The sequence below is a fragment of the Motacilla alba genome, chromosome 7, assembly GCF_015832195.1.
Source record: "Motacilla alba alba isolate MOTALB_02 chromosome 7, Motacilla_alba_V1.0_pri, whole genome shotgun sequence".
Taxonomy (NCBI): Eukaryota; Metazoa; Chordata; class Aves; order Passeriformes; family Motacillidae; genus Motacilla; species Motacilla alba.
In genome coordinates this window covers 21,321,737-21,349,054 of record NC_052022.1, presented here as the reverse complement: position 1 = coordinate 21,349,054, position 27,318 = coordinate 21,321,737, and the positions used below count along the sequence as shown (strand labels likewise).

At 37.1% G+C, this 27,318-nt stretch overlaps 1 protein-coding gene across 4 annotated transcripts; it reads left to right on the top strand.

The window, feature by feature from the left end:
* GPR155 (G protein-coupled receptor 155) lies at nt 1-26,942 on the top strand. Of its 4 annotated transcripts, none has more exons than XR_005257538.1 (16): nt 1-176; nt 4,428-4,933; nt 8,365-8,764; nt 10,105-10,270; nt 11,450-11,605; nt 12,635-12,718; nt 14,012-14,132; nt 15,410-15,494; nt 15,576-15,666; nt 16,686-16,959; nt 17,580-17,681; nt 19,407-19,575; nt 21,031-21,126; nt 21,986-22,050; nt 22,713-22,850; nt 24,925-26,942. XR_005257538.1 is itself a non-coding variant. In XM_038142251.1 (16 exons), the coding sequence occupies exons 2-16, from the start codon at nt 4,474-4,476 to the stop codon at nt 25,145-25,147; spliced, it is 2,595 nt and encodes an 864-aa protein (XP_037998179.1). In that variant the 5' UTR covers nt 7-172; nt 4,428-4,473; the 3' UTR covers nt 25,148-26,942. The 4 variants fall into 4 exon arrangements, 3 of the variants coding, with proteins under 3 accessions (XP_037998179.1, XP_037998177.1, XP_037998180.1); XM_038142251.1 differs by having other exon boundaries at nt 7-172; nt 19,407-19,540; XM_038142249.1 differs by having other exon boundaries at nt 9-176; nt 19,407-19,540.
* Nucleotides 26,943-27,318: the final 376 nt, after the last annotated feature.

The following is a 27,318-nucleotide window of genomic DNA, read 5'->3' as shown; positions in this document are numbered from 1 at the left end:
CGCTCCGCCGGCTGCGGCAGCGGGGCTGTCGCTGGCGGGGCGGGCCGGGGCGGGCCAGACCTCCCCTCCCTGGCCTCCGTACCGGCGGCCTCGGCCTTAGAGGGGTTCTCAGTTGGGCAGAGCGCAAACCCTCTCCACGCACCCCGGTGCGGAGGCGCCTACCGAAAGCTAAGTAGGTAAGCTGCCCGCTCCTTTGCCCGGCTTCTGGCGCTGTTTTCTACTGAGGCAGCTGTCACGCAGGGCAGTGCTGCTGCTTTTTTATCTTTGACTGAAATGCTGTGTGCCCCTAGCTGGGGTGACCGTGGGGAGGAGAGCAGCGATGGGCCGGGAAGGGGCAGGCGAGAGGCGTTGGTTTTGTTGTCGCTCTCTGGCTGCAAGTCAAAGGATTTTCCATCCCAATTTGACAAGTGGTGCAAGTGAGGTGCTTTTTGAGGGGTGCTGGCAAGAAAATGTTATCTACCTTTTGAAAAGTGTTTTGCTGTTTACTTCAGAAGTATTTATCTATTTGTTGTCAAGCCCAAATGTCAGCTGAAGTGAAAATTAAGGGGAGGTATGTTTCTCATTCATTTTTTGGGTTGACATTCGGTGCCGCTGGCAGCTTTTGCTTCATTTGGTCTTGTCTGAGCTCCTGCACTGCCGGAGTTTGGTGGCGCTTGAAGTGTTGCTGTGAGCTGTGGCAGTCGTGCGCTCAGGGCAGGCCTCAGCATCCCCAGGTGTGCAGGGCTTGCGGCTCCCCCGGCTGCTGCACAGCCAGGGGCTTTCTTGGAGTGGCATCGTGGGAGAAGGATGGCAAAGGAAATGTGATCTTGAAAAACAACTGACATTGTCTAGGTTTCCAGATACAGGTGGCACATTTCTCGTGCTAATTGCTGTTGCTATATTGTTCTCTCTCTCTCTCTCTCTCTGTTTTCTTAGCCCAATAAAGAGAAAAGTAAAAATTATGGGTAACTTGCAAAAATAGGAACTGCAGTAATCACTTCTTCCCACTTTTATCATTTTATCTCCCTGAAGTTGCTTCCTCTTTGATTTCACAAATTTTTACATGAAAATGCATGTAGTACGTGCTTGTCTTAGCTGAGAACAGGGTAGTAGAGCTGCTACGAGCGGTAACTCTTCCTACCGCAATTCCATTTTAATTTTCCTGAGTAAAATAATGTGTCATCCTTACGTTAAAGTAGGAGAGTTTCTGCATTGTATTAAAGTAGGTCATGTTGTGGGATATAATTTATGAGCAATGTGCACGGTCTTGCCAGTGTCACCATATTATCCTGAGAGTGATTATCAGTGGAAAGCTTAGGAGTGAGAGACCAGAGGGGAGATATACATTGAAGTTATCTCTTCTATTGACTCATGCTGTCTTTGACTTTCATTAGAAAAAGAAGATGAAAGGGATTTTCCCCTTCCTTTGGTGAAGGAGACAATTTCTCTATTTCTGTACTCGGAGAGGAACCTGATGTTGCTTCACTCACAGCTGCTGGAGAATTGAGTTTCTGGTCTGGTGAATTTTAAGACTTTACGAATATTGACAACCTACAAGAGAAATGTTTTATGGGAAGTTTAAACTGCACTTGTTTCTTGCTCTGTGTCTGTTGTTGGTCTTCATACAAGGCTTCCTCTCGTGCAAGCCGACAGTCTGGCTGCAAGCAGCTATGCTTGGCACAGTTGACAGCAGATAAGGCAGCATTATTCCTAAAAGCTATGTCTGTATTGGCCTCCAGTTCCCAAAAATGCAGCTGTGGCTGAGTTCTCAAGGATTCAAATCTCAATCCTCAATCCCTGAAGGGATAACTACAAATTGTATCTTCTATGGAGTCAAAGCTAAGTGCTTTTCTTTGCATCTGCATTATATTTCCTTATTTTAGTGTCATTTGGTTAGGTTGCTGCATCTACTGTAAGAACAAACTAATTTCTGTGTAGAATATATCAGGTTTTGGGTTTGCATGAGATCATTACCTCTGATTTCATTAAGAACTGTGAATTGAAAATAATTTCACTCTTGTGAGATGCTGGTTTGGGATAAGCCTGAGGTGTAACAAGGCTGTATATTAAATCTGCGATTAGTCATTACATAATCTCACAACAGTTATATAAATGTCTGTATCCTATAGAGCAAAAAGTGCTGAGATGTACTCACTGTGTTAAGCAGAATGCAAAAGCTTGCATTTCTGGAAAACACTGCGTGGCAATAGATACTCTCCGTTAAATATGAAGGGTTTGGGATGTGCATGTCTCTCGAGCTGAAGAGGTGATTCACTTTCAAAGCCCTCTGAGGAGTGCCAGCTCCCCAGAGTAGCAGCTTTTACTGTAATGGAGTTCTTCTCTTTGAAACTCTTGTGGTTTACCAGAAATTTGTCCTGTATGACTTGACATTTTTGCAACGAAGTTGAAGGAAGGCTGAGGGAAGGCTGAAGGAATCTATCTGTCTGTCTGTCTATCTATCTATCTATCTATCTATCTATCTCTCTTACAAAAGATGGTTAGGGATGTGTGGGTGTGTATCCATGTCAGTTTTGATCTAGTGAGGAAGATGCGGGATGTAGTATGTGCTATTGATCGATACAACATAAGAGTCACTCATTCATATCTAAGTTCTGAATTATGAAATGGGGACAAGAGCACATCTGTATTTTGTAGCAATTTTGTGAAGAAAAATAATTATTTTAATATACAAGGAAGAGAGGCTTGTCATTAGCCTTGAATAGGAAGGCATAGGAGAAGGAATGCTAGAATTTATGGATAGATACGGCTGGAGTACACTCCCACTACAGATCAAATGTTGCATTTGGTTAAAAAACTTTCTATCTGTTGCATTTTCTAAAAAATTTTCAGCTGTATCTTATTGCTGAAGAAAAATACCTTGAGAGAGCAGTGAGTAGGTTGAACCCATTGCACTGCTGGGAGCCTTACCTCTATGCAGTGCTGTAAGCTTGGAGAATGTGACATGGGGCTGTGCTGAAAACCTGTTTTTTACCTTGCAGCTACTGTAGAATGTTGCTGATTTTTTTCAAGAATTCAGTGTTGGAAATCTGTCTCTGGTCCTCTTTTGGACATTTTGCGAATTCCAACAACATCCTTAAGTTTTTTAGTAGAAGAAATGGTTTGTTATTTGCTTCATTTCTTGCAAGTTTTCCCATTGTTCTGTAGTAAATAATACATTGAGCTCCTGGTCCAAATAAATCTAAGCTAGTTTGTCATCTATAATATAAGAAAGTACAGCCTTTAACATAAGCCCTACTTGGAGTGAGACTCATTTTCCTTGGGAGAAGGGGTAGCCAAGGCTGCTGGACAGATTTGGATGATGCAGCAGCTCAGTCCAGATGAATTACCAGAGCATCATAGAAGTGCTTACCAAAAGCCTCAGGCATAAATAAAAGTCATGAGTCAAAGAGTTGAAGCTTGTGAATATGTATATGCTGGATGCCAGGGTGTGAAATAGACCTTACAAGACCTCACCTTTGCACTGACTTGATTTACTTGCTTATTTACCTGGCTGCTGTGTTCTGTGTTCCTTGTGGATAGGATACAAAGAGGCTGGGAAGATTCTTTAACCAATTGCTAATTTGCACAGATTGTGCCATACAAAGCATTGTTTGCGACTTGGTAATTTTGACTTTACCATTGATACCTTAAACAACTTAGGGGAAATCAGTTCACCTTTGCCTTAGTTTCTATCCCTACAAAGTGAGGTAGGTAATTTTGACTTCCTAAACAAAGTACTTCAGGATTTAGTCATGTCAGAACTTTATGTGCAGAGTTACCTGATGGACTGCACAGGTTTCAGAGCTATATTGCCAAAGCCATAGCTGTGTCTGGCAGGACCTCGCTATTGACCAATGAATATTTGTGTTTGCTGTCCACTCTCTTCATCTGATTTGCAGACTTTACATGTCTGCTTGCATATAGAACCTGTGGTGTAGTAATCAGCTTTTTCAAAGGCAATTGCTGCTAACAAGTGACGAATGGGGGTCTGCAGATATTTCTGTTGTACATAAATGCTTCATGCATGCTTAAATTTCCCTGCTCCAGACCTAAAGAATTGTATGTAGAAATATGGGTCAGCTCTAGTGCAGTGAATTAGATCACCGTCTGCTGTGTCATCTGTGGATTCTTTGCTAACTGAAAAGTGTATCATTAGCACATGATATTGAAATGTTGGGAGAGGTCAAAGTTGCACAAAGCAAGGTACAAACTTCAAGGGTGATATGATAATTTAAACACTAAATTTTTCTGGAAGGTAAAGAGGACCTTGCCAAATGTTTTTGTACCAGAGTGGAGAAGCTTTGATTCTTCATCAAATTTATCTTTCTTTCCTGGTGCTCAATTCTTGTAAGGGCTATTCCTGTTGTCCATTCTGTAATAATTTAAGAGGGCATAAGCTTGTACTTAAAGAAATAAAGTTAATAAATGTACTTTTGTTCCTTTTACAGATGAGATCATTTCACACCCTTCTTTTGGAAGAGGTGGTCAGAGGAAATGGATAGCTATTCAGACTTCGCTGCAAAGAACCTCTCGTCTTCAGCTAATATGTCTCTTTCTTTGCCTGGACAAGCTGGACTCAATACCACCGGCGGTCCCCCTTCTATGTCAATAAGCAGGCTTTTCCCAGCCCTGTTGGAATGCTTTGGAATAATTCTTTGTGGCTACATAGCTGGAAGAGCCAACATTATCACATCAACTCAGGCCAAAGGACTGGGAAATTTTGTGTCCCGTTTTGCACTCCCGGCTTTACTGTTCAAAAACATGGTGGTACTTAATTTTTCTAATGTGAATTGGTCCTTCTTGTACAGTGTTTTAGTTGCCAAAGCTGCTGTGTTTTTTTTAGTCTGTGTTTTAACATTGTTAGTAGCCAGTCCTGAGAACCGATTCAGCAAAGCAGGTTTGTTCCCTATTTTTGCTACACAAAGCAATGACTTTGCGCTGGGATATCCAATAGGTGAGTATGTTTTCATCTTTGAAATTAATTGTCACTGTTCTAGACATGTTTGCTTTTATATTTCCATAATTTGAAATTGACTTCTGAATTGAAGTTCCATGCAATTGAAATAATTTCTGAAGTGTCTCTCAAATTCTCTTTGAGACTACTCACCAGACAGGAAAGGTTAAAATCGAAGAAAGAGAGCAAGTTGGTTCTAGCAAAACAAAAAGCAAGATGTTTGATTACATGATTGAAAATAAAATTAAAAAGGCAACATCAAATGTGCAATTCCAGATTATATGTAACAAATAGATCCGTATTTTAGATTACTTTAGGAGTTAACAGTATCTTTCTCCTGATTCCAAGGCAGCATGTTCAGGAGAATCCTCAATCTTTCTTATTCTCTTAAAATTTGCTTGATATGTATAAAAATTAGACAAATGCAATTGCATACTTTTTTTAGATGAAAATACTGTGTTTCTCTCAGTTGCATCTCCTGACATTTATTCCTCTTGAAAGAAAGCAGAAGTATGCCACAAATGGGGCTGTGAGAGTTATATCTTTGTTTGTTGGTATGCATTTTAGATGCCAATTAGAGTTTCTCTTTTTTTATATATGCATTTTGGGAGTCTCTGAATGTATTTCCATTGTATCCTGGTTAAACATCCTTTCAACTTTTACTTTCTAGTAAGACTGCATATTTCTTCAGGTACTTCATGATTTATAAGATATGATTTATATATTTTCTATGTGTGATATTGCCAAAATCTACACCATTTAGAGCTTCACTGGAATAGTTACTGCAACAGAAACATTGTAGGCTCTTGAGGCTTATTTCCTCTTGTCCTTTCCCTTCTCCCATCCCCAGACTTTCACTGATGTTGGGTTCATGCTAACACCTGTGCAAACTTTTTGCAATTAGTAAAATATTACCCAAGCTTCTCTGAAATGTTTGCAGGACTGCTCAACAAAGAATGCCTTGCTGGTTTTTATGTGGTGGAGGTAGTGTTTTGAACAAAGCCTAATCTTTTAATGAAAAAATATTTTTAAGTGCTGTAGCAGTGGAAATTTGTAAAGGGAAAAAATCAATATTGACAAATTGTGCACTAAACCAACACTATTTAAAAAGGCATTTTGAACTCTTAACATTCCTGAGTCTTCATCCCATGTAATTTCTTTAATACATTACTATTATTATTTATTATTTCTTTACTATGCTCTTTTTTGCTGTTCAAAAAGATTTGCACATAGCAAGATCAAAATGCGGGTCAGATTTTTGAAGCTTATCACTGTTTTTCTATTATCATGGTTGTGATAGTTCTAGATTAAAAAGTGATGTTGGGGTGGAAAAGAACCAACTGGCAGTGAGGTTTGTTAGCACACCCGTGATGTAGTCAGAATTACTATGATAGAAAGCTTTGGGGTTTTTAATTACGGGGTAATAATGACACAAGTCTGACAAACAGATTCAGGTATTCTCTGGAGCTGTGTGTTAAAGCACAGGTGTAGCAGAGGTGTTGTGTCGGTGACAGTCACTGTGACTTTAATCATACTCATTGTATTAAGCATGGGCAACTAGTGTGTGATTTAGATGTACTTTTGAGCAGCTGGGACATGGAAAATTGATTTCTTAAGAAATTAAAGTGTCTTTGATTTCAGTTTTTTGTTATGATTGGCAAGCAGGCACCATGATTTAAATAAAAAGAAAACTTTTCATCAGTGATAGAAGTTGTGGATTATTTTTACTGTCTTAATGATTCTGTAAGACTGATTTCTTATTTTTTTTCCACCCACTGACTCAGTAATCTAACTCCACTTTTTGTACCCAGTTAAATGCATTCTGACATCATGCATGATTGAAAGTACTTATAGACCTTAAATTAAGGTCTTAAGTATGCAGCTTCACTTTACCAGAGTGTAAAGGTTTTTAAAATTTTTCACTCAGACATTGATTACACGTGACTTGGGTAGAGTTGTGTTGGAGTGACGTGGGCGTTCTGTATAAAGCAATACAAAACAGCAGTCTCAAGTTTGAGGTTTTAGGAAAAAACCTATTAGCATAAAAAGTGTCCAGCATGTTTAAAGGGGTTTTGATTGCCAGGTTGTATTTAGTGCTTAAAACTGGCTTGTTAAATGCAGTAACTAACCCCAAACTTGGTACTTCTGTTCAGCAGTCTATTTAGGATTTTATACAGGTAGTTCTTCTACATGTACTTTAATAATGGCCTGTAAAAGTAAAAATGCCTTTAGTGCCTTTTTTTAATATATGTAAGAAATCAGCTAGTTGAGAATGTTAGTTTATTTGCTCTAAAGAGGAGACTGTTCAAAGTGTGTGCTGATTTAGCACTTGGAAGTTCCTGTCATTCCAGAGGCTTAAATAATACAAAGGTAAAACTCTTTTGGATTTTGAAAAATGTAGTCATGAGGAAAAACTTTTTCAGAAAAGGTTAATAATGTTGTTATTAGTAATTATGACTTGCATAGTATATATCTAATACATAGTGTATGTAATAATTATGGTAGCATTAACTATATATACATCTATTATAATTGGCATACTATTAATAACTACAGCATATTATTGATAATTGCTAATAACAAAAATTATTAAATATAACAATTATAAGTCAGGTAAAAGGGAACATTCTGCTTTTAAAGCATTGGGGGCTTTTTTAACTCACATTAGGATTGAATCTTTTATATGTTTCCAAAGTGTTTCAAAGTGCCTTTAGTACAAACTTGAAATAAGAAGCAATTCTACTTTGACTCAGAAGCATGTAGTAGTAATGAAAGCAAAAGCTCATGATTTAGAGTTCCTTGAGGGACCATAGCTACAGCAGTAACTCTTGTCCCAAGTAGTCCCAGAGAATGAACCAATAATTATGTCATAAACTTTTTTTTCCCAGTTGTTGCTTTGTTGTGTTGTATTGAATCAAGGTAGAAAGATCGCACCTGACTTACCCATTGAAAACTGATTAAATTCCAAAGAAGTGAGACTCCCTTAAGACGGGAAGCAACTTGTATCGTGCAAAGGTGCATTTAATTCTCCACAACTGTCATGTTTCTGGGGAGGAAAAACAAATCAGAAATAAAGCCAGAATTTTTCCAGCATTTGGGATTACTCAAGGGAAACATAGAATTGTTACATTGTTTTCTTTCTTTTTTTCTGTAAATGGTGGCTAATTGTAGGATGATTAAATAGTATTGGATGGTTAAACTTTGGACTTGAATGTGTTCTTTAGATAACTGTTGCCTAATACGATTGGATATACCTCTCTTCCTGCATTATCTTATATTGATTGTTAATTAAATGGATTCCTTCAGTTCCTTCTGGAGGAAACTTAAATAATTTTCTTTAGTTTTCAGAGAGCAAAATTTAGTTTCAGTATTTCAGTGTATTTTTCTGCTGAAGTGTTATCACTCGTAACTCTTCATTTCCTGTCTTCTAGTTGAAGCTTTATATCAAACCACTTATCCAGAGTATCTCCAGTACATTTACCTAGTGGCTCCAATATCTCTTATGATGCTAAACCCCTTGGGGTTTATCTTCTGTGAAATCCAGAAGTGGAGGAATAATCGCACTGTGTCACAGAGCAAAATCAAAATAGTGGGCCTAGCACTCCTTCGAGTTTTGCAGAACCCAATTGTATTCATGGTCTTCATTGGAATTGCTTCAAATTTTATTCTTGGCCAGAAAATTCCTGAATACCTTGAAAACTTCCTTGATGGACTGGGCAGTTCATTTTCTGGCTCTGCACTTTTTTACCTTGGACTGACTATGGTGGGACAAACAAAAAAACTGACAAAGGGTATGTTTGTTGCACTGATCCTTCTCATCACTGCAAAACTGTAAGTTCAATTTATGTATTTTTATGCTTTGTTTTTCTAGATGTTTTAAGCTCTGAATACCCTGGTCAGATGGCTTTTCTCTCAAAAACATTATATTGATAGTACATTTCACTCCCAGTATTTTCAGTGAGTGCTTCCCAAACTCTTTGATAGAATACAGCTATTACCTTTTAAAGGAAATTTAATAAACTAAAAACCTGTTGTCAGGCTCTGCAGAGAAAGAAAATCGGGTGCTGTGCCTTCATGGACTGCCCGCAGGCCATCTGGTGTGAATTGGGTATTTGGGGAATCAGTAGCTTAAATCAAAATTTACTGAATAAATAGTTAGTAGTGAGTTTAAGCATATTTGATTAGTATTTGTATTTTATTTGGCTTAAACAATGCATCTCCAAATTAGTTGTTTTTCCTTACTTTATCTGTAAGTCTTTGAAACAACTATACCAGAAGAGTGTAAAAATGGTCACTTCATGCTCTAAAACTGCTTGACTTTTAAGCATGAATAAATGCCAAGTTCTATTTAGAACACATACTATCATAATCTTCCCTTGAATATATTTCAGGGAATATTTATTTATTTATTTAATAGCAAATATTTTATTTCCTACGGAACTACAATTAACATAACAGAATGCTTGGTTTTTAAGTTTATGTTGTAAAATTTGAAGGTGCATTTCAGTATCAAGTACAACTAACCAGCAAAGCTAAAGACCTGGTCTATAAACCAGTTTAATGACAAATTTTGTAATGAAAAAAGCATGAAAAACACTGGATTTTAATGCTACCACTTTGCTTTACTTAAAGCTCGTGTAAGACTTACATTGAGTCTATGTGAGATCAGGGCTATTGCTGAAATAGCCTTGATGCCAGTGGTTTGCTGGCCAAAACTTTTGGCATGGGATACTTAAGCTTAAGCCCTTATTATATTTCAGACAGCTTGCAGAAGGGTGGACTGAATTTCAGAGCTGCTGACTGCTTATAGCTACTATTACTTTAACAGTTGTAAAATGAGTGGGTTTTTAATGTTTTGCCATTCTAAATTTGAAGTTTGTACAAAGAATGTGTCTGCACAATCAGAGAAGCTGCTTCTATACCCGAGTTTGTTGCCGTGTTTGTCCTTTTTTATTTTAATGTAATTTGTGATGGAAGATTTTTAAGCAGCTGGGAAATATTTTGCTAACAATAAAAGCAATCATTCAAAGTGATGTCACTATTTTGCTTTTCATAAGTAGTATTCAAACAAGCCTTAAATTTCCTTTTTATTCATTTTCTGGGTAAAGAAGAGTCTATTGTTGTAGGTTGAGTAATATTTTTTTCAATTACTTTTTCCCCTTTTCTTTCAGGCTCATGATGCCATTTCTCTGTAGAGAGATGGTGGAGCTCTTGGACAAGACTGACAACGTGGTCAATCACACCAGTTTATCAAACTATGCATTTCTTTATGGAGTTTTTCCAGCAGCGCCTGGTGTCGCAATATTTGCAAGTCAATTTAACATGGAAGTAGGAATTGTATGTAGTTAAACTTTTCCAAATATGTCCTACCTTTGAGCTTAACTTCTTTGATTAAATAAATAAATAAGTAGGCTTGAAGAATTTGCTTTTCTGAAGTATAGATATCTTAGAATTACTTGTACTCCCAGGATCTTTCTTGATTTCTTAAGTGCCTTGATAGTCCTCACCCTTTTTATTTTTTTTCATTTGTGACTTTAGTAGAAAGAGATAGAATAACTTCAGATATAAAGAACTTGTATCTTTGTTGTTTTTTGGGGTTGTGTTTTTTGTCTGGTTTTCAACTATCTTTAAGATGTTTTTGTAGGGGGAAACATGAAATTACATTACTGACTTCAGTAAGAATGGTATCACAGCTGAAAATTTATGGAAGATCTTAAGCTTTAACTGATTCATTGTGCTGCCCCTCAAATCTTCTGATAGAAAGCATTTTACTTTTTTTTTAATATGTGCACAGTAGAGGGTACCTTTTCAACTTTAAATAGAAATTTTAGAATTGTTTCTTCCACTTGAAGTGACATTAACACACTTTTGTTGATTTTCATTGTTTTCAATGGTTTCTGTTTTGGAGTTGTTTAGATGTATTTGTTTTTTAAGAAAAAAATATAATAAAAGTAAATCTTGCAAGATACAATTTTATACTCTACAAATGTAGGAAATTTCTTTAAAGCAGAGTCTCTAGTATGAGTAACGACTCACACTTCCATCACTGTGCAAATTGTAGAAAGTAGAAAGACTTTTCTACTTCTCTAGCCAAACTAGAAATCACTTGTAAATATATATGGTTTCTTCTTGTGAATTGGTGTGTAGCTACATGGTTTTTTTAGTTATTTATGGTATGTATGTTTATATCCAAAAGCAAATTGTGACAGTGTAAATTTCCCCCTAGACAACAGTCATTAGTATATTTGACACCCATGAAAAAGTTCTGTTGAAATCTGCAGTAGGGATTCTATTTCAGAAGCTTGTTAAAATTTTCAGTTTAGCTCTGTGTATAAACCAGATACTTTCTGGCTCAAATTCTAAATGATTTGTTATAGAAACAACTCATTAGTTGTTAAAGGTCTAGGTGTGTTTAATTCAAAGTTCCAATTTTGCCAGTTGTTGTATTCCTGAAAGCAGATTATTTAGCTTGAGATGCGATTGACTCCGTTATTGTTTCCGTTTGACTCCTGGCAGATTACCTCAGGCATGGTGATAAGCACGTTTGTGTCTGCCCCCATAATGTATGTTTCTGCATGGCTGCTGACCATCCCATCCATGGACCCCAACCCTCTGGCAGCTGCACTCCAGAACGTCAGCTTTGACATCAGCATCGTCAGCCTCATCTCTCTGGTAGGTGCTGCCGGGTGAGGCACAAAGGCTCTCTGGGTCAAGGCAGCCCGGCTGCGTAAGCAGCAAACTGAGTCATTGGAAGAGCTCTGTTTCCTCATCGCATCCTGATGCACTGCCATGAGGAAGGAGTTAAAAATCCTGATTAAGCAGTGGGTCTGCTGGAAAGCTGCACTGAGAGAAAGATGAGTGACCGAATTAGAGCATTTACTGCAGAGCTTGAGAGGTTTTTTCGTTAGGTTTGTTTTCTTGTTTTAATAACAGGGTGTGAGGGAGTTAAAGTGCTAGCTTACACCACAGAGACTAGTTACATCAAGCCGAGTGAGGTGCTTGGATAGCACAGTAATGAAGGCTGTGTACAGACTTCAGCTCCAGAAATGTCATATTTGCATATTTGTTTAATGAAGTCTTAATGAGCATTAATGAAATAGTTTAACCTGAAAAAATTATGTTTATCAAATTCCTTTACTAGAATTATTTTCTTAAGAACTGAGTTGATAATCCAGAAGTCCAGTGTAAATTTTGTTTTGGTTTTATAGAAAGTACAGGTAGTATGATTATTTTATTTGCTTTTTAAAAATAAAAACATCCATATTGGAAGGAGTTGGAATTTTATGAAGTTGTCTCACTGAAGTCCTCTTGTCTTGAAACTGTGCCTGAAGAGAAGCCAGAAGTGAATGCTACCTCTTGCTGGTCAGATAATTTTGGGAGATTCAGGGGAGGTGGATGTGGATTTTAAATTCTAAATTGCCAGGCTGCACTGTGTTCATTTATGTCCTGAGGATTTTACAGGTTTCTGCATGCTTCAGGCAAGTGCTTGGTCCTTACTGGAAATACTTCACCAACATGAGAACACCAAGATGCTTTTTCTGACCACAACTGCTGAGGCAAAGGGGCTGGCAGCATACTGTAGGAGTCATGTTGCTAAGATCTGTTGTGTATTTAATTTCACCATCATCTGCCAGAATACTCATCTTGTTCTTTTGGGTTTTGTTTTATTCTTAAATTAATTTTTCTTCTTGTATGTTACAGACCTGGTCTCTTACTGTTGTTGTTCTGAGTAAGAAATACAAACAGATTCCTCATATGATTACAACAAATCTACTTGTTGCTCAGGTCAGTAGTAAAGAGAATGCTGTTGTGTGAGGTTTAGGGTTTAAGTATTTTTTAACAATTTTGGAAGTTTGATTTTTACAGTAAGATCTTTATGGCCAACTGTGAAGGGCAGGTGAATCTAATGTGTGACTTGTCTAAACAATTTCAGTGCTGTGAAATACATACACCCTTGAAGAAAATGATAGTTAATGTGGGCACTGTGATTCCTAAACAGAACTATAAACAATCAATCAGAACAGAGACTGGCTTCTGAGATGTTTTCTTAGTTATTGCCCAATACTGTTGAGAGCACTTCTGTTTCAATTATGCCTATCTGAAGCTGGCAATACCAGGAGCAGCAGCCTGTGTTTGACTCTATAGTGACCTATTCAAGGAGCTAAATAGAAAAATAATCCCTGTACTGGTTTATGTCCCTGAAGCTCTTGCAGAGACATCAGCAGGTGCAAGTGCTGGTGCAAGGGTGTGTGGGAATGTATGGCTGGTGGCTAGGGAAGGCCAAAGCCAAGTGGCTCTGGATTAATTTTAATAGTTATTTAATCTGAGAGAGAACTACAGAGTACATGCTCCTTATTCCCTTGAAGTCAACTGCACAACAGAACAGCCTGTGCTTCAATAACATCTATGTGGTAATGCTTCCTGAAGTGTTCTGTTGTTTGTTTTTTTAATCTGATCATGGAGTCACATTTAAAACTATCATGTATGAGAACTGCAGGTGCTTCTGTTCTGTACCAACAGAGCTAGCTTTCATCTTAAAAAATAGAGCTATTTTGTTACTGTTTCCACCATACTTCAGCCTATCTCTTCAGATTCCTTCAGTGTTAAAACGATCATATATTCAGTATCACTGTGTGACAACTGGTGTAACTCTTGGCTGAACAAATACCTGTTTACCTCAGTTTCATGTGCAGATGATTTCAGGTAAATGGTTTGTACTTGCCAAAAACATCACCATTTACTTACTATAAGGTATATGAAATTGGGAAGTTTACCCGATTTGCCTGACTCCTAGTTTATATGAGTTATATACTTATATAAGCTGGCAAAAACCCCCTCCTGGAAATAAGGTAGCCTAGTCAAGTGACACAACTGTAATACTGAATTTACTGTGGCAGTACTTTACTGCTAAATTAAGTATCCAGTTCATAAAATCACCCTCCAGGGCATCTGGGGGTGGAGTTTTAAAGCTTACTACAGGTATATAGCTCTCTGTTCAGGTTTGTTTTGTTTTTTTTTTTTTTTTTTGGTCATTCTGCTTTCCCAGTTTGAATGATGGTATTTTACTTTTCTTTCCAGTTTATTGCTTGCATTGGAATGGTGGCGTGGAATTTCACTGTTAAAGAGAAAGACATCACCATCCAGATCCTCGTGTTTATATTCCTCTACAGCTCCCTTTATAGCACCTACCTATGGACAGGTATGATTTTTCTAGGCAGAGCCCAGGTACTGTAATGAAAGATTAATGTCCTGAAATAACATTAATTATATTCTTTGGAGTACTTGTTCCTTTCACTTGTTTGTAGTTCTGCAGATGGGGATACCTGGAAGTTGTGCTGAGGTTTAGTGCTGGGCACTGCTGCTGCTGTTGGAAGCTTCTGCCTGAGCAGCTGTGGCTTGCCTTTGCTGGGTACAGTAGCCTGGCTGGTGTGTGACAAGAGACAAGGGCCTAATCTCAAGGCAGAAGCAACTACAAATAGAGTGAATATGGAGGATTGCCCTTCAGCTAGTCAAAGTCTTAATGATGCTTTTTAATTAATGCAGAGTTTAAGATTTTAATTATTCAGCATTAAGTAGATTTAAAAACTGGTGCAACGAAGAAATAGAAAATACAGAATGAAGAGAAATACCCAAGTAGCTTTAACACTTCTTTCCCCTGGAAATTGTAGTTTCTAAAAACAATATGTGTGTATAAGATTAGTGCAGGAATTGAAATAGAAAGAATTGAAAGATGCTTCAAGAAGCTTGGAGAACCTTACATAAATGATTAAAAGAAAAGAGGCTTTGGGTATTCAAGATATTTTTGTCCAGAATCTACGGGTTTAATTCCTGTGGTGTTTTTCTGGAGTGAATTGTATTTGTTTAGCTGAAGTACATAGCTCATGATTAGTGGGGCCCAATATAAATACTACCTTTGCTTCCACATGAGAATGTTGCTGTGCTGCTGAGGTGTGAGTAGGCTAGGCAGTTCCAGAAGGTACTCCCAAAAGAGTTAGATATGTAAAAACTTGCAAAACTTTTTAGTTAAATTTATCCTTGACTTTACAAAGGACTAGTCAGTTTTTACAGAAATGTTATAACTGAATACAACACTATTTGTTGGTTTCTAAAGAGTGTTGGGATAGAAAACTGCTGTTAATACCTAAAGAAATTAGTTACTTGTATCTTAAATGTTCTTATGACATCTTTTACTCTTGTGAACCTTTCTTAGCAGTTAGAAGTAAATATTTAATATAAAATGTTCTGAAGTTTTTTCAGTGTTTCACTATTGAAATAGACAATGGGTATTTCTAATTTACTTTCTCAGAATACATTCAGACAAATTTTTTTGTAATACTCAAAGGTCTGAGAAGAATATCTTAAATTATTGAGTAGGTTATATCATAGAGTTTCTAGGCTCTGTAGTTACCAGTTCCTTTTTTAATAATAAACAAGGCATTTATTTTGGTTTTCTTTTGGTTTTGTTTGTTTTTTTAGGTTTTCTATCTTTTTCTTTGTTCCTGTTGAAGAAGAGAGAAACAGTAAAGATTCCCATTGGTTTTATCATCATAGCTGGATGGGGGTAAGTTAATTCAAGTGCTTCCCTACTGAATTAGTAGGAGCATGATAGATATGTTATGTACTTCCTATTTTGTTCTTTCAGAGTCCCAACAGTTCTGGTAGGAATCTTACTAATTGTTGGTGAACGTAACAACACTAGTATTGACTCTGCCTTTTTCTATGGGAAACATCAGGTATGAACATGTTTTGTCCTCATCACTTCAGACTTCTGCCATGCTACCTGTGCAAGTAGCTTTCAGTCAAAGTGCTGGCTACTATAATAAAAGTATCATTGTAGAATGCTTATAGATTGATACAAAAATGTATTTCTGTAATGAGCCACTAGGAACATTTTTTTTGGTGAAGGACCTTCACGTTTAGGCAGCTATGACTAAGGAAAAAAGGGAGTAGGCTTTGTAAAGAAAAAACTTAGGAGTGGTAATGAATTACAGAGCTCTTTTCCTGGTGACTAATTTGTATTGTAGCATGATAGTTATCTAAAATTGTTATTATCCAGTATCTAATTAATGGCTTTTGGTCTGTAATAGATAGGATGTGCATCACCTCTGTAGCAGTAACTGCTTGCACTATGGTAGGCTTCTCAGCACAATCATAGGTTGAAAGTCCCTGAACTACAATTTTTACCAGTAAATAGTTCCTCTTATCAGAGGATATAAAGTCTGGTAGCATAGGTATTTGTCATGTTTTCTTCCTTTCTTTCTTATGGACAGAGAGTCGATGAGTCACTCAGGATTGTTCATGTGGCACTTTCACAAGTACTAAATAGCCTCAGAGTGGATTCTGGCTATCAGTGCAGGTGATTAGGAGAAAAGGCTAATTAATAGGGTGCTCCCGGGTGGCTAAAGAATGTAAATCAGAGCACATTCCTCTTTGGAATTAAAAGGTACCTGAGCAGAACTTAACCCAGAACACCGGTGATCCTGAGAGGAATGGGGAAGACAACGAGGGGATGTTTTTGGATTGCTTGGGAAACAGGAGTCCACACTTTAAAAAACAAACAAAAAAGCTAAGGAAGGCAAGGCAAGGAAAATGTCTCTTTCAGTGCCATGAGGTGCAAGAGCAGTAAATATAGGAAACATAGTCTTGTTCAGTCTCATTTGTAAATGTATTTAGAAAAGAACAGGAGTTAGGAAGATAGACATATGCAACTATTTCCCTATATTTAAGTGCATTTTCTTTGCTTTCTTAACAGATAATTACCACAGCAGTGGTACTGTTCATCAGTATATTGATGTCAGGTATCTCACTGATGTGCATGAACAGAAGTAGGCAAGGGTCCAGCTATGGGGTGTTGAACCCATACTCACCACGTAGCTCAATGGAGGAAGTTGAAGTGGAAGGGAGTGCACAGAATCATATTTCAGCCACTATGACTCAGTCTTCTCCAGAATCTTCTGCACAATCTTCTCCAGAATCTTCTGCACAGTCTTCTCCAAGATCTTCTGCACAGACATCTGCAGAAAGAGGTAGACAAAGTATATTTGTATTAAGAATAATTGGCTTAGGGTGCTATGAACTAATATTTCAAATTTAATTCTGACCTGAGAAGGACAGTTTACAGCTTCAGGTGTTAGATTAGGACAGAAGAAAATCTAGATATAACTGCCTGAGTATTCTAAAGTTTGATTGTTACTATTGTGAGAGTTGTGTAAGTGGACAAGAAGACAAGCCTGTGAATGATTTCTATGTAAGTAGTGATACCTTGGTAAGGATGTGATAAATGCAGCCCACTAGGCATCTTCGATTGTTTACCCACTAAATTGTCTCTCTGAGAATGAATTAAATGCCAACAGAAACACTCAATGTGTTTCTAATCCTTTTTTGTATGTAGTCTTTTTGATCACTTCCTGGTTTTTACCTATAACTAGAAGTTCTTCTGTTGCTTCAGTGGTTGGTAGTGTTATGTTAAACTATTAGTATTAGTGACCCATTTTCCCTCTCAACAAACTGGAAAAATTAAGTCTTCTCCTTTTGGGTTATTTTTGAGCATAATAGTTCAAGCTGCATAGAATATATTGTTACACTTGGAAAATAAATTATGGTAGTGAAGGAAGCTAACTGTCCTATTACTGTGTGTATTTAATAGGTTGCTGTTCTTGTCAAAAAACAAATGGTGAATTATCCTGTGCCAAAGACAGCAAAGCAGTATCAGATGCTGTTGAAAGCAAGATTCCTCCAATTGAGACAGGTAAAGCAGTAGTATCTCCTTGTTTTAATACTACAGGCTCTTCCCCAGCATCTGTGTGTTATTCTCACAAAGAAACTGCTGGAGCTATTGTTCTCTTGACTCTACCTGGATAACTGATATTTTGTATTAAATTCAGTTATTAGTCAGTATTATAGCTGTTTGTTCTCTTCTGCTGATAGTTGTTTGTAGTCTTTCAGTGCTCAAGATGGACAGTTGTTTTGGATGTCACTTTTTTACCACAAAGCTACTTCAGTGTGTTCTGAGCATTCAGACTTTACCTCTCCATTGTTTGGATGCTGGAGAGTTGAATGCATAACCCTACTTTGCATCAAGCTTTTAACATAAACCACTTTTTTACATCCTCATACTCACATCTTGCATCTTTTAAAAAAGCCTTTGTTGTAATCACGCATGGGTTTTGAACACTAAATAAGATCTAAAGGAGCAAGTGCTTACTGCAAATTAGATTAAATGTCCATGCTGCTGTGTACTATTTATGTCTGGAGAGGAGAGATGGAGAAAATTGATTAAGAGGGCCTTAGGAGTGACTAAAATAGAAAAAACCGGATTGAACTGACTGTTCAACACCTGTCTGAAAACTGCATGCCCAGTGCATTCTCACTGCACATCAGTGTCAGTAATCAAAGCTAGCTGCCAGAACAACTTGGCTGTTTTTCCTATTTTTTTCTTGGTTTTGTGCATTCTTAACAGGAAGATCATATCCTTATGCTTTGTTTGCATGCAATGTAAATTTCAATAAATCTCAATATTTCACACTGAAGCATACTTCAGTAATGTCTCGTTTCACAAAATGCTGCCTTTCTGCCTATTGCCAACTATTTTATCTATTAAGTTATTTAGGCAAGCACCTTAAGAATGTCTTCAAGAATAGAGGAAGGCCAATTTAATTTTCTTATCCTAAAAGATAAGGTAGAAAATTCCTTATGGTTGAGTGGAAATTATTTTGACCTCCTGAGTGAACACTTCAAAACTATAAATCAGTAAAAGCAAGTTGTAATGCATACACTTGTGTAACTCTGGCTGCAATAATTACTAATTCTTCTACTATCTCACTGAACTGCTTTGAGTTGTCTGGTACCAATTCCTACGTACAGCCTTGCCAGGAAGTTTTTCACTGCCATCTAGAGGAAAATACTCAGAATTGCTTTGAACTCTGTAGCTGGAAGACAAGCCTCCATTCTCTTTGTATTTGACTCCTTTCATTGGCAGAATTATGATCGTGTTCTGATATATTGTGTTAAAAACACAGTCACAGACCTGAAATAAATATGGTTGTCTGTCTGATATAGAGATAAACAACACTGAGATGCAGAGTAAAAACATTAGAGCTGACAGTATATTTGATTTTTTTCAGAAATAAATTTAAATTTTAAAAACTGTTTAGAGAATTTTTTTTCATTATTTTCATTAATTCTAATAGTGTTTTCTCAATGTTAATCACACATTCAGTTTGAATTAAATCTTTGAAAGAAAAATTCTGTTGGAAAAGCTTTTTTTGTTTTAGGAGCACATGTAAACGTCTGCTGTTTCATTTGAGAGTAGATGTCTGAGCAGGTTATTGTCAAAGCCAATATTAAATTTTGTGTGTGTCACTTCAGTAGAGATACTTAACAAGGTAGTTTGACTCAGCAAGTTATGTTAGCAAGTTTGTTCATGGAGTCTGAAGACAGAAGCCTAATGAGGAATTTCCGATTTGTTTTTCAGTGGATCAGTGTGTGAGTCACTGCAGTGCTCAAACGTGTGTGTTGGCTCAGGAAGAACAGCTTCTACAGACTGGAGACAAACAGCTGGCCAGACATGTGCTGCTGTGCTTACTTCTTATTGTTGGCCTATTTGCTGTAAATATTCTTTCTCCCCATGTTAACTCTTTGAGGTAGAATGATTTTTAGGAAAGCTATGTAGACAATCGAGTAAAAATCTTCCAGTTGTTTAAGTAACAATCCATTAAATAAAACAGAGGCTATATTTTGGTTCCGTACTGGAAGAGGGATGTCATAAAATTAATTTTTCTCTGCCACATCATAAATTAAATGCAAGTTAAAATTGATGATGGTGAGCAAGATACTGGAGAACTCTAAAGGGGAAAAAAATGTGAAGTTATATCATTATATCATTCGTCACTACCACCCCTCTTCTCAGTTTTCTCAAGAATTGATCTTCTTCCCTAAACAATTATCAATTAAAAATATAAAGTGAATTCTGCTTTTGAAGGAGACTACAAAAATTGTTCCAGCTGATCAGGCTTATATTGGAACTTGGATTTCTCTGAGGTGTTAAAAATAATCTTATTTTAAATGGGAAAATGCAATTTTTTTGTTTTTAGTGGTGTTTGGAGCAACATTGCTAAGTGAGTGTTGCCACTCATCATTACTGACTCCAAGATGTGTTGGTGGTTGCTCCTGGGTACAAGTGTGAAATACCAGAATGTAATGCGTTGGGGATATAATTTTAATTTTTAACTGTGACAAAGGCAAGAAACTGCTCTCTGAATGTAATGCTCAGTTGAGTTTCTTGTGGATGTCAGTTAGGAGGAGCAATTTTATTTGAAATGGAAAATACTGTGGCATAAATGTATAATACTACAAAGCAGAACAGTGCAGCACAGCAATGTGGGTTATTGGCTACTGCTGTAGCTTTTCAAGTGCTGTTAAAATACAAAATTAAATGTTTCCCTCTCAAACTTCCTGTATCAAGTATTCCATGCTAGTATTTTTTTTCATCTTTTATATTTAAGGGGTGCCCTAACTGTTAGCCTGTATTTTAGCTGTATCTGAATGATTACATAGATACTATGAAATAAGATCAGTTACATTAAAGAATTAGCCTTTACACCCAAATGGGTGTAAACTTAACTTTAGAGGTTTCCTCCTTCTGCCAGGCATCTCAAATAGCTGAAGTGCTATGTGCTTCACCTTAACATAATCCTAACTGTGCAAGAAATATGTAGAAAGCACTGGCCTCAGCTAAGCAGCCTTAAGGCAAACACTGCAAATCTGTCTGGGCTTATATTGTCTGTGTTGTGTTGAAAACCTAAGTATGCTTGAGGCAAGTTCCTTACAAAAACATGTAAAGAACTCTTGCACTGCTATGTTTTGCATTGTTATGTTTAAAACAGCCAAGGTTCCCCCTCCTACCAAGCCATTAAGCCTAACTGAGATGATGTTTTAAGGTGTTTATTCCCTCTTACTTGTCTTTATCTGAATAATTTGTTAAATAGAGACCATGAACATTGTGCAAGAATTACTAGCGTGTGAAGAGAAGAAAGCTTTTGATTTTTAACAGTCAAGTTACGTTTGTGGGTTTTGTTGTTTTTCTATTTTCTTTACAGAATCTCTCCAGTTGCTTGTGGTGGCTGTTCAACCAAGAGCCTGGAAGGCTGTATGTGGAACTGCAGTTCTTCTGTGCTGTGTTCAATTTTGGTCAGGTACTTACCAATGTTTGTTCTGAAAATGGCCATGTGGTGGGTGTTGCAGCAGATAATGCACGTCTTCTATGACCAGGAACACTTTCAAAAGTGCAGGTGACAACTGAATGCCAAATGCTCATGGAAACTGATTAGGAATTTAGCCTTACTTGTACCAAAGCTTCACTGGTGTCTCTTCTGTGGGGTTAGATCAGTCGCAAGGCAGCTCCATGGATGCTTTCTCTGTAAGGTTTAAATGACTATCTCTGGTTTCAGTGACAGCACCATAGCAAAGATCTGAAGATGGACGCTGGTTCTGGCTGCACCTGGCCTGTTTCAGTGCATCTGACGCAAGGCGGCTTTGTCACCCATGAAGGTGAAAGCCAGGCAGTGTTAATACACACACTAGAGGAACGTTTTACACAGCCATGGCACGTGTGCCTACAGGATGCACTGCAGTATCAAGTAATGATAGTTCTATATAAAAGCTGCACAGAAAAATGAATTAAGTAGAGCCCATTCTAGCACTTGAATTACAGTAAGTCTGTTCTTTCCTTGGCATTAACAAAAACAGATTCAATACCTGGCTACATAAGGTTGCCAGTTATCCCGAAGTGTCAAGTGGCGTGTCACAGCATTAGTTTTACTGAACTATTTCTTGAAGGTTTTATGTGATGGACTGTTAGGTATTGATATGTCTTTTTAAGGTCCAAATGAAAAATCAAAGCAGAAACAAAGTGCATTTTGAATGGTATTTAGAGAAGAGGGGTACTTTCCATGTATACATGAAATATATTTGGCAATGAGTTTATAATTTCTGTTCCATAGAAACCAAAGCTTTTGCTTCATGTTGCTTTTTCTTATATTTTTTTTTCTCCAGGGCTTCATTTGCTTTGGTATTTTTGGCTTAGATAAGCATTTAATCATTCTGCCATTCAAGCGAAGGTAAATAGAATCTTTACACTTACACCTATAAACCTAATTATTACTAATAATTGTTTTTGAAGGGTGTTGAGTTTTCAGTGCTATAGTATTTGGTTTCCTATTTCATTAATCTTCCAAATTTCTTTTCTCTCCTGCCTGTAGAGAGGTTGTTCTGCCATCCTAATGACACTTTGAGAGTGCTGCAGGCTCCTTAGAGGTGAAATTTTTGCCAAATGAAGCATCTTCAGAAATAATTTCAGCTGATAAACTAAAACTTACATTCTGATTCAGCATCCAGATCTATCACCCCTGTTTTAAAGCGCTGTGTTCATAACCCCATGCCAGCACTTTGTGTGGACAGGCCCTTCCGCAGAGGAGGAGTGAGTTGTACAAAGCTGCCTTTACCTTAGAGCTGACTGGCTGCCCTGTGAATCCAGCAGCTAGAGCTGCCTCCCAGCTACTCTGTGACTTTCCTTCTGCCCAAGCCTAGAATAACACCTCTGTGTTCAAAAGCCATACAAGTATATTAGGAAGATTATATGTGAAGTATTGGGCACAAAAAGAGGTTATGATGGACCTCAGCTTCCTGAGAGGTCCATTCTATTGTTTGCAGTTTCTGAAAAAACTGCCCCTGCTTGATTTGCTGTCTTGAATTTTTCTTTTTTTGTGTGTGTGTTTTCTAGACTTGAGTTTTTCTGGGGTGGAAGAGAAGCAGCAGGGCATACAGATGCCTCTGTACCTGAGGAAATCAGGATGACCTGTCAACAATTTGTTCGTTATCATAGAGATCACTGTGTCAAAAGTATTGTCAAAGGCAGAAGGTAAGGTTCTTCCCTGCACGTATAACCTGTTACAAAGCACATAGCTCATTTTTTGAAAACAGTGAAATGCAGTTAATTTTGTGGGTGATTCCTGTTGTGTATATTTATTCAAACCTCAAGATAAGGATTAGAAATTTAACTGTAACAGAAATGTTTCTAGCCTCACACTAAAACATTGGGGTGCAAGTTATTGTATTATCCCACCTAGGTTTTAAATAAATTATAAAAAGTTTTATATCACTAAGGGGTTTGTCCAGGTTTTGCATTTAACTGGAGTTCAGAGGATAAAGTCTTTCTAAAAAAAAGTATACGGTAACACCTGTAGAAATGCATTGAGAGCCTTTGTTTTGTTTGTTTTGGTTTTGTTTGTTTTGTAGAGTAAGACACTGTCCATATTTGTAACGAAATGTTTACTAATATGTAGCTTTTATAGGAGGCAAAACTGTTGCAACTGATTTTGGTGTGTACTGGGAGGCCACTCAACATGTGAGATAATAGTGGGTTTAGGACTTCAACAGCTTCTGAATTTATAGAATTTATTTTACTCATACCTCTAATGAGGCCTAAACTTTAATTTATGAGACCAGTAAAGATTTCAGAGGCAAATTACGTTACCTAAATCAAGGATTATGCTTTCAGATACGTGTAGGTAGATGAGAAGAAAAAAGCAGAGAGAAGAAGCAGGAACAAGAGAAAGATTCTGCCCTTATTTAAATACATGAAATGGAGACATAAATTGTTCTAACAGGACACTTTGACTGCTCTTGTAATGTAAGCTTTTAAGTAGGACTAGCTTGGCAGGGTGGGGTGGTCTTTTAATGGTCAGATAGTCCAAAACCATATTGCAAAACTGTTCCAGACAGCATCATGATTTTGTTCAGTCTCTTCAGAAGTCAGTAATGTCCCATAAGAAAGATGTATCAGAAAATGTCTTGTGAAATAGAACAGGTTTTACATCTGTTTTTCCCGTGCTTCTGCCGCTGTTGTGGTTTCTTGGGCTTAGGGCTGTTCATTCAGTTGTACTTTGTGGTTTTTATTAATCATATCCACCTGAGAATACATGAAATTATGACATTTGTTGCCTTACTGTTGTAATACTATGTTTGTGCAGAACTTGGTTCACGTCTTATTTTTCCTTATGAATTAAAACAATGCATTTATCTTGTCATTTTAAATATTCATCTAACTTGATCCTATCCTTTTTGATTTAAATGTGATGTAACTGAGACGTTGTAACCATGGATTTTAATTTCTTTTCATTTTTGCATCAGCTAATAGATGTTAACACTTGTTCTGTGTTACTGCTGCTTTTAACTTTAAAAAATAGGGAAAAATGCTGTCTTTTAGCTCTTAATCACCTCTAGAAACTCTGTGTTTGGGTCCCACATAATAGATTTTAGATAACCAGAAACATTCATTGCTGCAGGTAAATTTTTGCATGGTATGTCTGCTGAAACTAGGCAGATGATAGCATCATTGCCTCATAAATACATTTAAAAAATAGTCTTGTTGTAAAGGTTTTGTTTATTCTTAGTACTGCATGTGTGGTCAATATTTAACAGGATATGCAAGTTATAAATGGGCTTTATTTACAATATGTGTAAGCAGTTAGTGTCTGTTTAAAAGTGTTCAGAAATTATGAAGAGAATTAAAATTCAAACAGAATCCCTGTTGCTGGAGGCAGGTTGCTTTCAGGTCAGATATTTTGTTTCATAAAGGGTCACGGTAAGAAGTACATGGGAAGTAAGTATCCAAGAAATAGAATTATATTGTGTGAGTTTTCAGGAAAAATGCTACTGATGTCCGCTGCATTTTATTTGCGGTTTGAATTTTATTTAGAAGCCTAAAGCAACTTTGTATGTCCGTATTGCTTCTCATTGAAATGTCTGTAGGAAAAGGTAGTGAACACTGGCATGTCCCGAATATACAAAACTTGCAAATTCTTTTCTAACATGCTCTTAACTATCATGATGTCTCTCCTTGTTTCCTGCTATTTTTCCTTGCCTTTCCCCATCGTGCAGTGGTGATACCAGATTTACAGAACATGTGGGTGAATCATTCCTTTGACATACAGGTGTGGTGCAAAGATCTCCACTGGCATCTTCTTTGGCTGCGACCTGGTGAACTGGCTCATGCAAGTCGGCCTTGCCTCTGACCGTGGAGAAGCTGTGGTGTATGGGGACAGGCTGCTGAAAGGAGGCGTCGTCCAGCACATAACCAACGAATTTGAGTTTCGGGATGAGTACTTGTATTACCGCTTCCTTCCCAAGAAATCAGTTGCAGTTGAGAGCCATTGACCTGAGCATGCAGGCAAAGGACAGGTAGTTGGGGTGAGTGTGACCACCTCTTCTGCCTTCACTACTGAAATTGGAAGTATTTCTTTCTCAGAGAACTCTGTTACTCTCCCTTATAAAATTAAGAGATGTGGTTCTACTCGTGTCTATTTTGAAGAAAATGGTAGACAGTTATATTTAGCAGCATTCCAGCCAGAATGCTACTAAACAAAACCAGATGCTCTGGATTTAGAACATTTTTTCCATTTTGAGCAAAACAAATTTTTCTAAATGGTATGTGTCGCTGTTGTATTTTAGAGGCATTATAACTGCAGCTTTAATACTGAGGCCACAATGAGGAAAAAAACCCCATGAAAGGTATTTTTCATGTTGCTGGATGTTCTCCATATTTTAGTGTGATGAAGTATTAATGCCTGTTTACAGTCAGGCTTCCCCCTGACTTCACAGAAGTAGGATTTCTTCTGTCATACCTCAGTTTTTACTACTCTGCTTTTGTCTAACACCAGGAACATTTTTGAGCTGCTTACACCTGACATCAGGTGGGGTTTTTTCTCCCTTAAAGATAAAATACTCCAATTAAAAAGATAGAATTGCTGTGACAATGTTTCCAATGTCAGGGGATTAAAGCTGGGCAAATACCGAGTGGAAGAAGTAATAAATAATGGTTTTGTACAAATCTACCAAATCTTGAACAAATCTACCAAATCTTTAAAACCATAGAAATATTCATCACTCCCCTAAGAGAGGAAATAATATAACGGAATAAACAATTTGTTCTGAAACTTTGCCTTATGGTGGTAGTGACAGCTTTATCAAGAGCAGGTTTTTACGTTCTGAAATTAGCCTTTACAGTTTAAAGTGCCACCCTCAAGTAAAGATTTTATGGAAGCCTTGGTTACATGTTCAAGTCAAGACAAAATTCTTTTTCAAATCATAAAACTTTTAAAATTAAATGAATTACTTTTAAAACTAATATATAAAGAATCCTAAATTAACATCTGGATTAGGGCTTAGAGTAGCTAAACATCCTAGATTTTAGTTGATTGCCTAACACAGGTTTCTGTTAATCTTCCTGCAAGTTACTTTACTGTCACTCAGATTCTTCCTATGCACGAAAGGCAGAATCTGAGGACCTGTGTGTCTTCTGCAATATTTTGAAAAGGCTAAAGACAAAGTATTGTATCTGATAGCCATTATGCTGCCCTTTTAAAACTGCAACAGCATTTATATGTCTATATAAAAATTTTATGTAGTGAGGGAAAGGAATCCAGGTATTAAAAATTATTTGCTCAAGCATATAAATAAGTCTTCTCACCCTATTTAAAAAAAGTCTTTCCCTTCTTTTTTCCCTTTTTTTTTTAAGTATACAGATTTTTATTACAGCTACTTTTGCATCTATTTTGTATTAAGAATTAAAAGTGATTTTAGCAGCATAAGCTACTATTCAACAAGCAGTTGTTTTATAGTTGCTATAATTTCCTGCAAGACTTAAATTGAAAAAATAATTCCTTTTACTGTCAGTCTGGTTGCAGTGTGCACAGAAACATAACATCCTGCTGCTTATGTATGCTGTACAACCTGGTATATTTTAATGTTTTCCATCAACAAGATAATTGATGTTTGTATCAGGCTGTGGCCACAAAGGAAAATGTTTGTGTATTTCCATTATGAATGTTGAAGACAGCTGTATCAAATATTTTGGAATAATTAGATATACGGGACTTAAGAGCAGAAACTGCAAGTATGTCTGGCTTCTAAATACTGCAACTTGTCAATAAATCTGTTACTTGATTTCAGAGTTCTGAGCTGTGATGTGGTGTGTGAGGGTTATGTGTGTGTGTCAAGGTTTATGGCAAATGTGTTTTTCTGAGAGATCTGTTAACGTGGCTCTTGGGTTTCAGTCCTGGTATTTCTTAAATCCATCCTTGATCCTTTACAAGTAGGCAGAGCACTTCTTAATGGGTGTCCACCATTGAGATACCTCCATACTGGAAGTGTGCCACATTCTCATCTACTTACCAAATACAGGGTTTTTTATTAATTCTTCAAACATTCAAGAATTTGATCTTGGGGAAGTTTTACGGTTCTATTTATATACATTGTTCTTGCACTCTTGTCTTTCTTATTTTCACCATAAAAGTCCTGCTTCCCTTTTTATAATGGTTCTGCTTTCC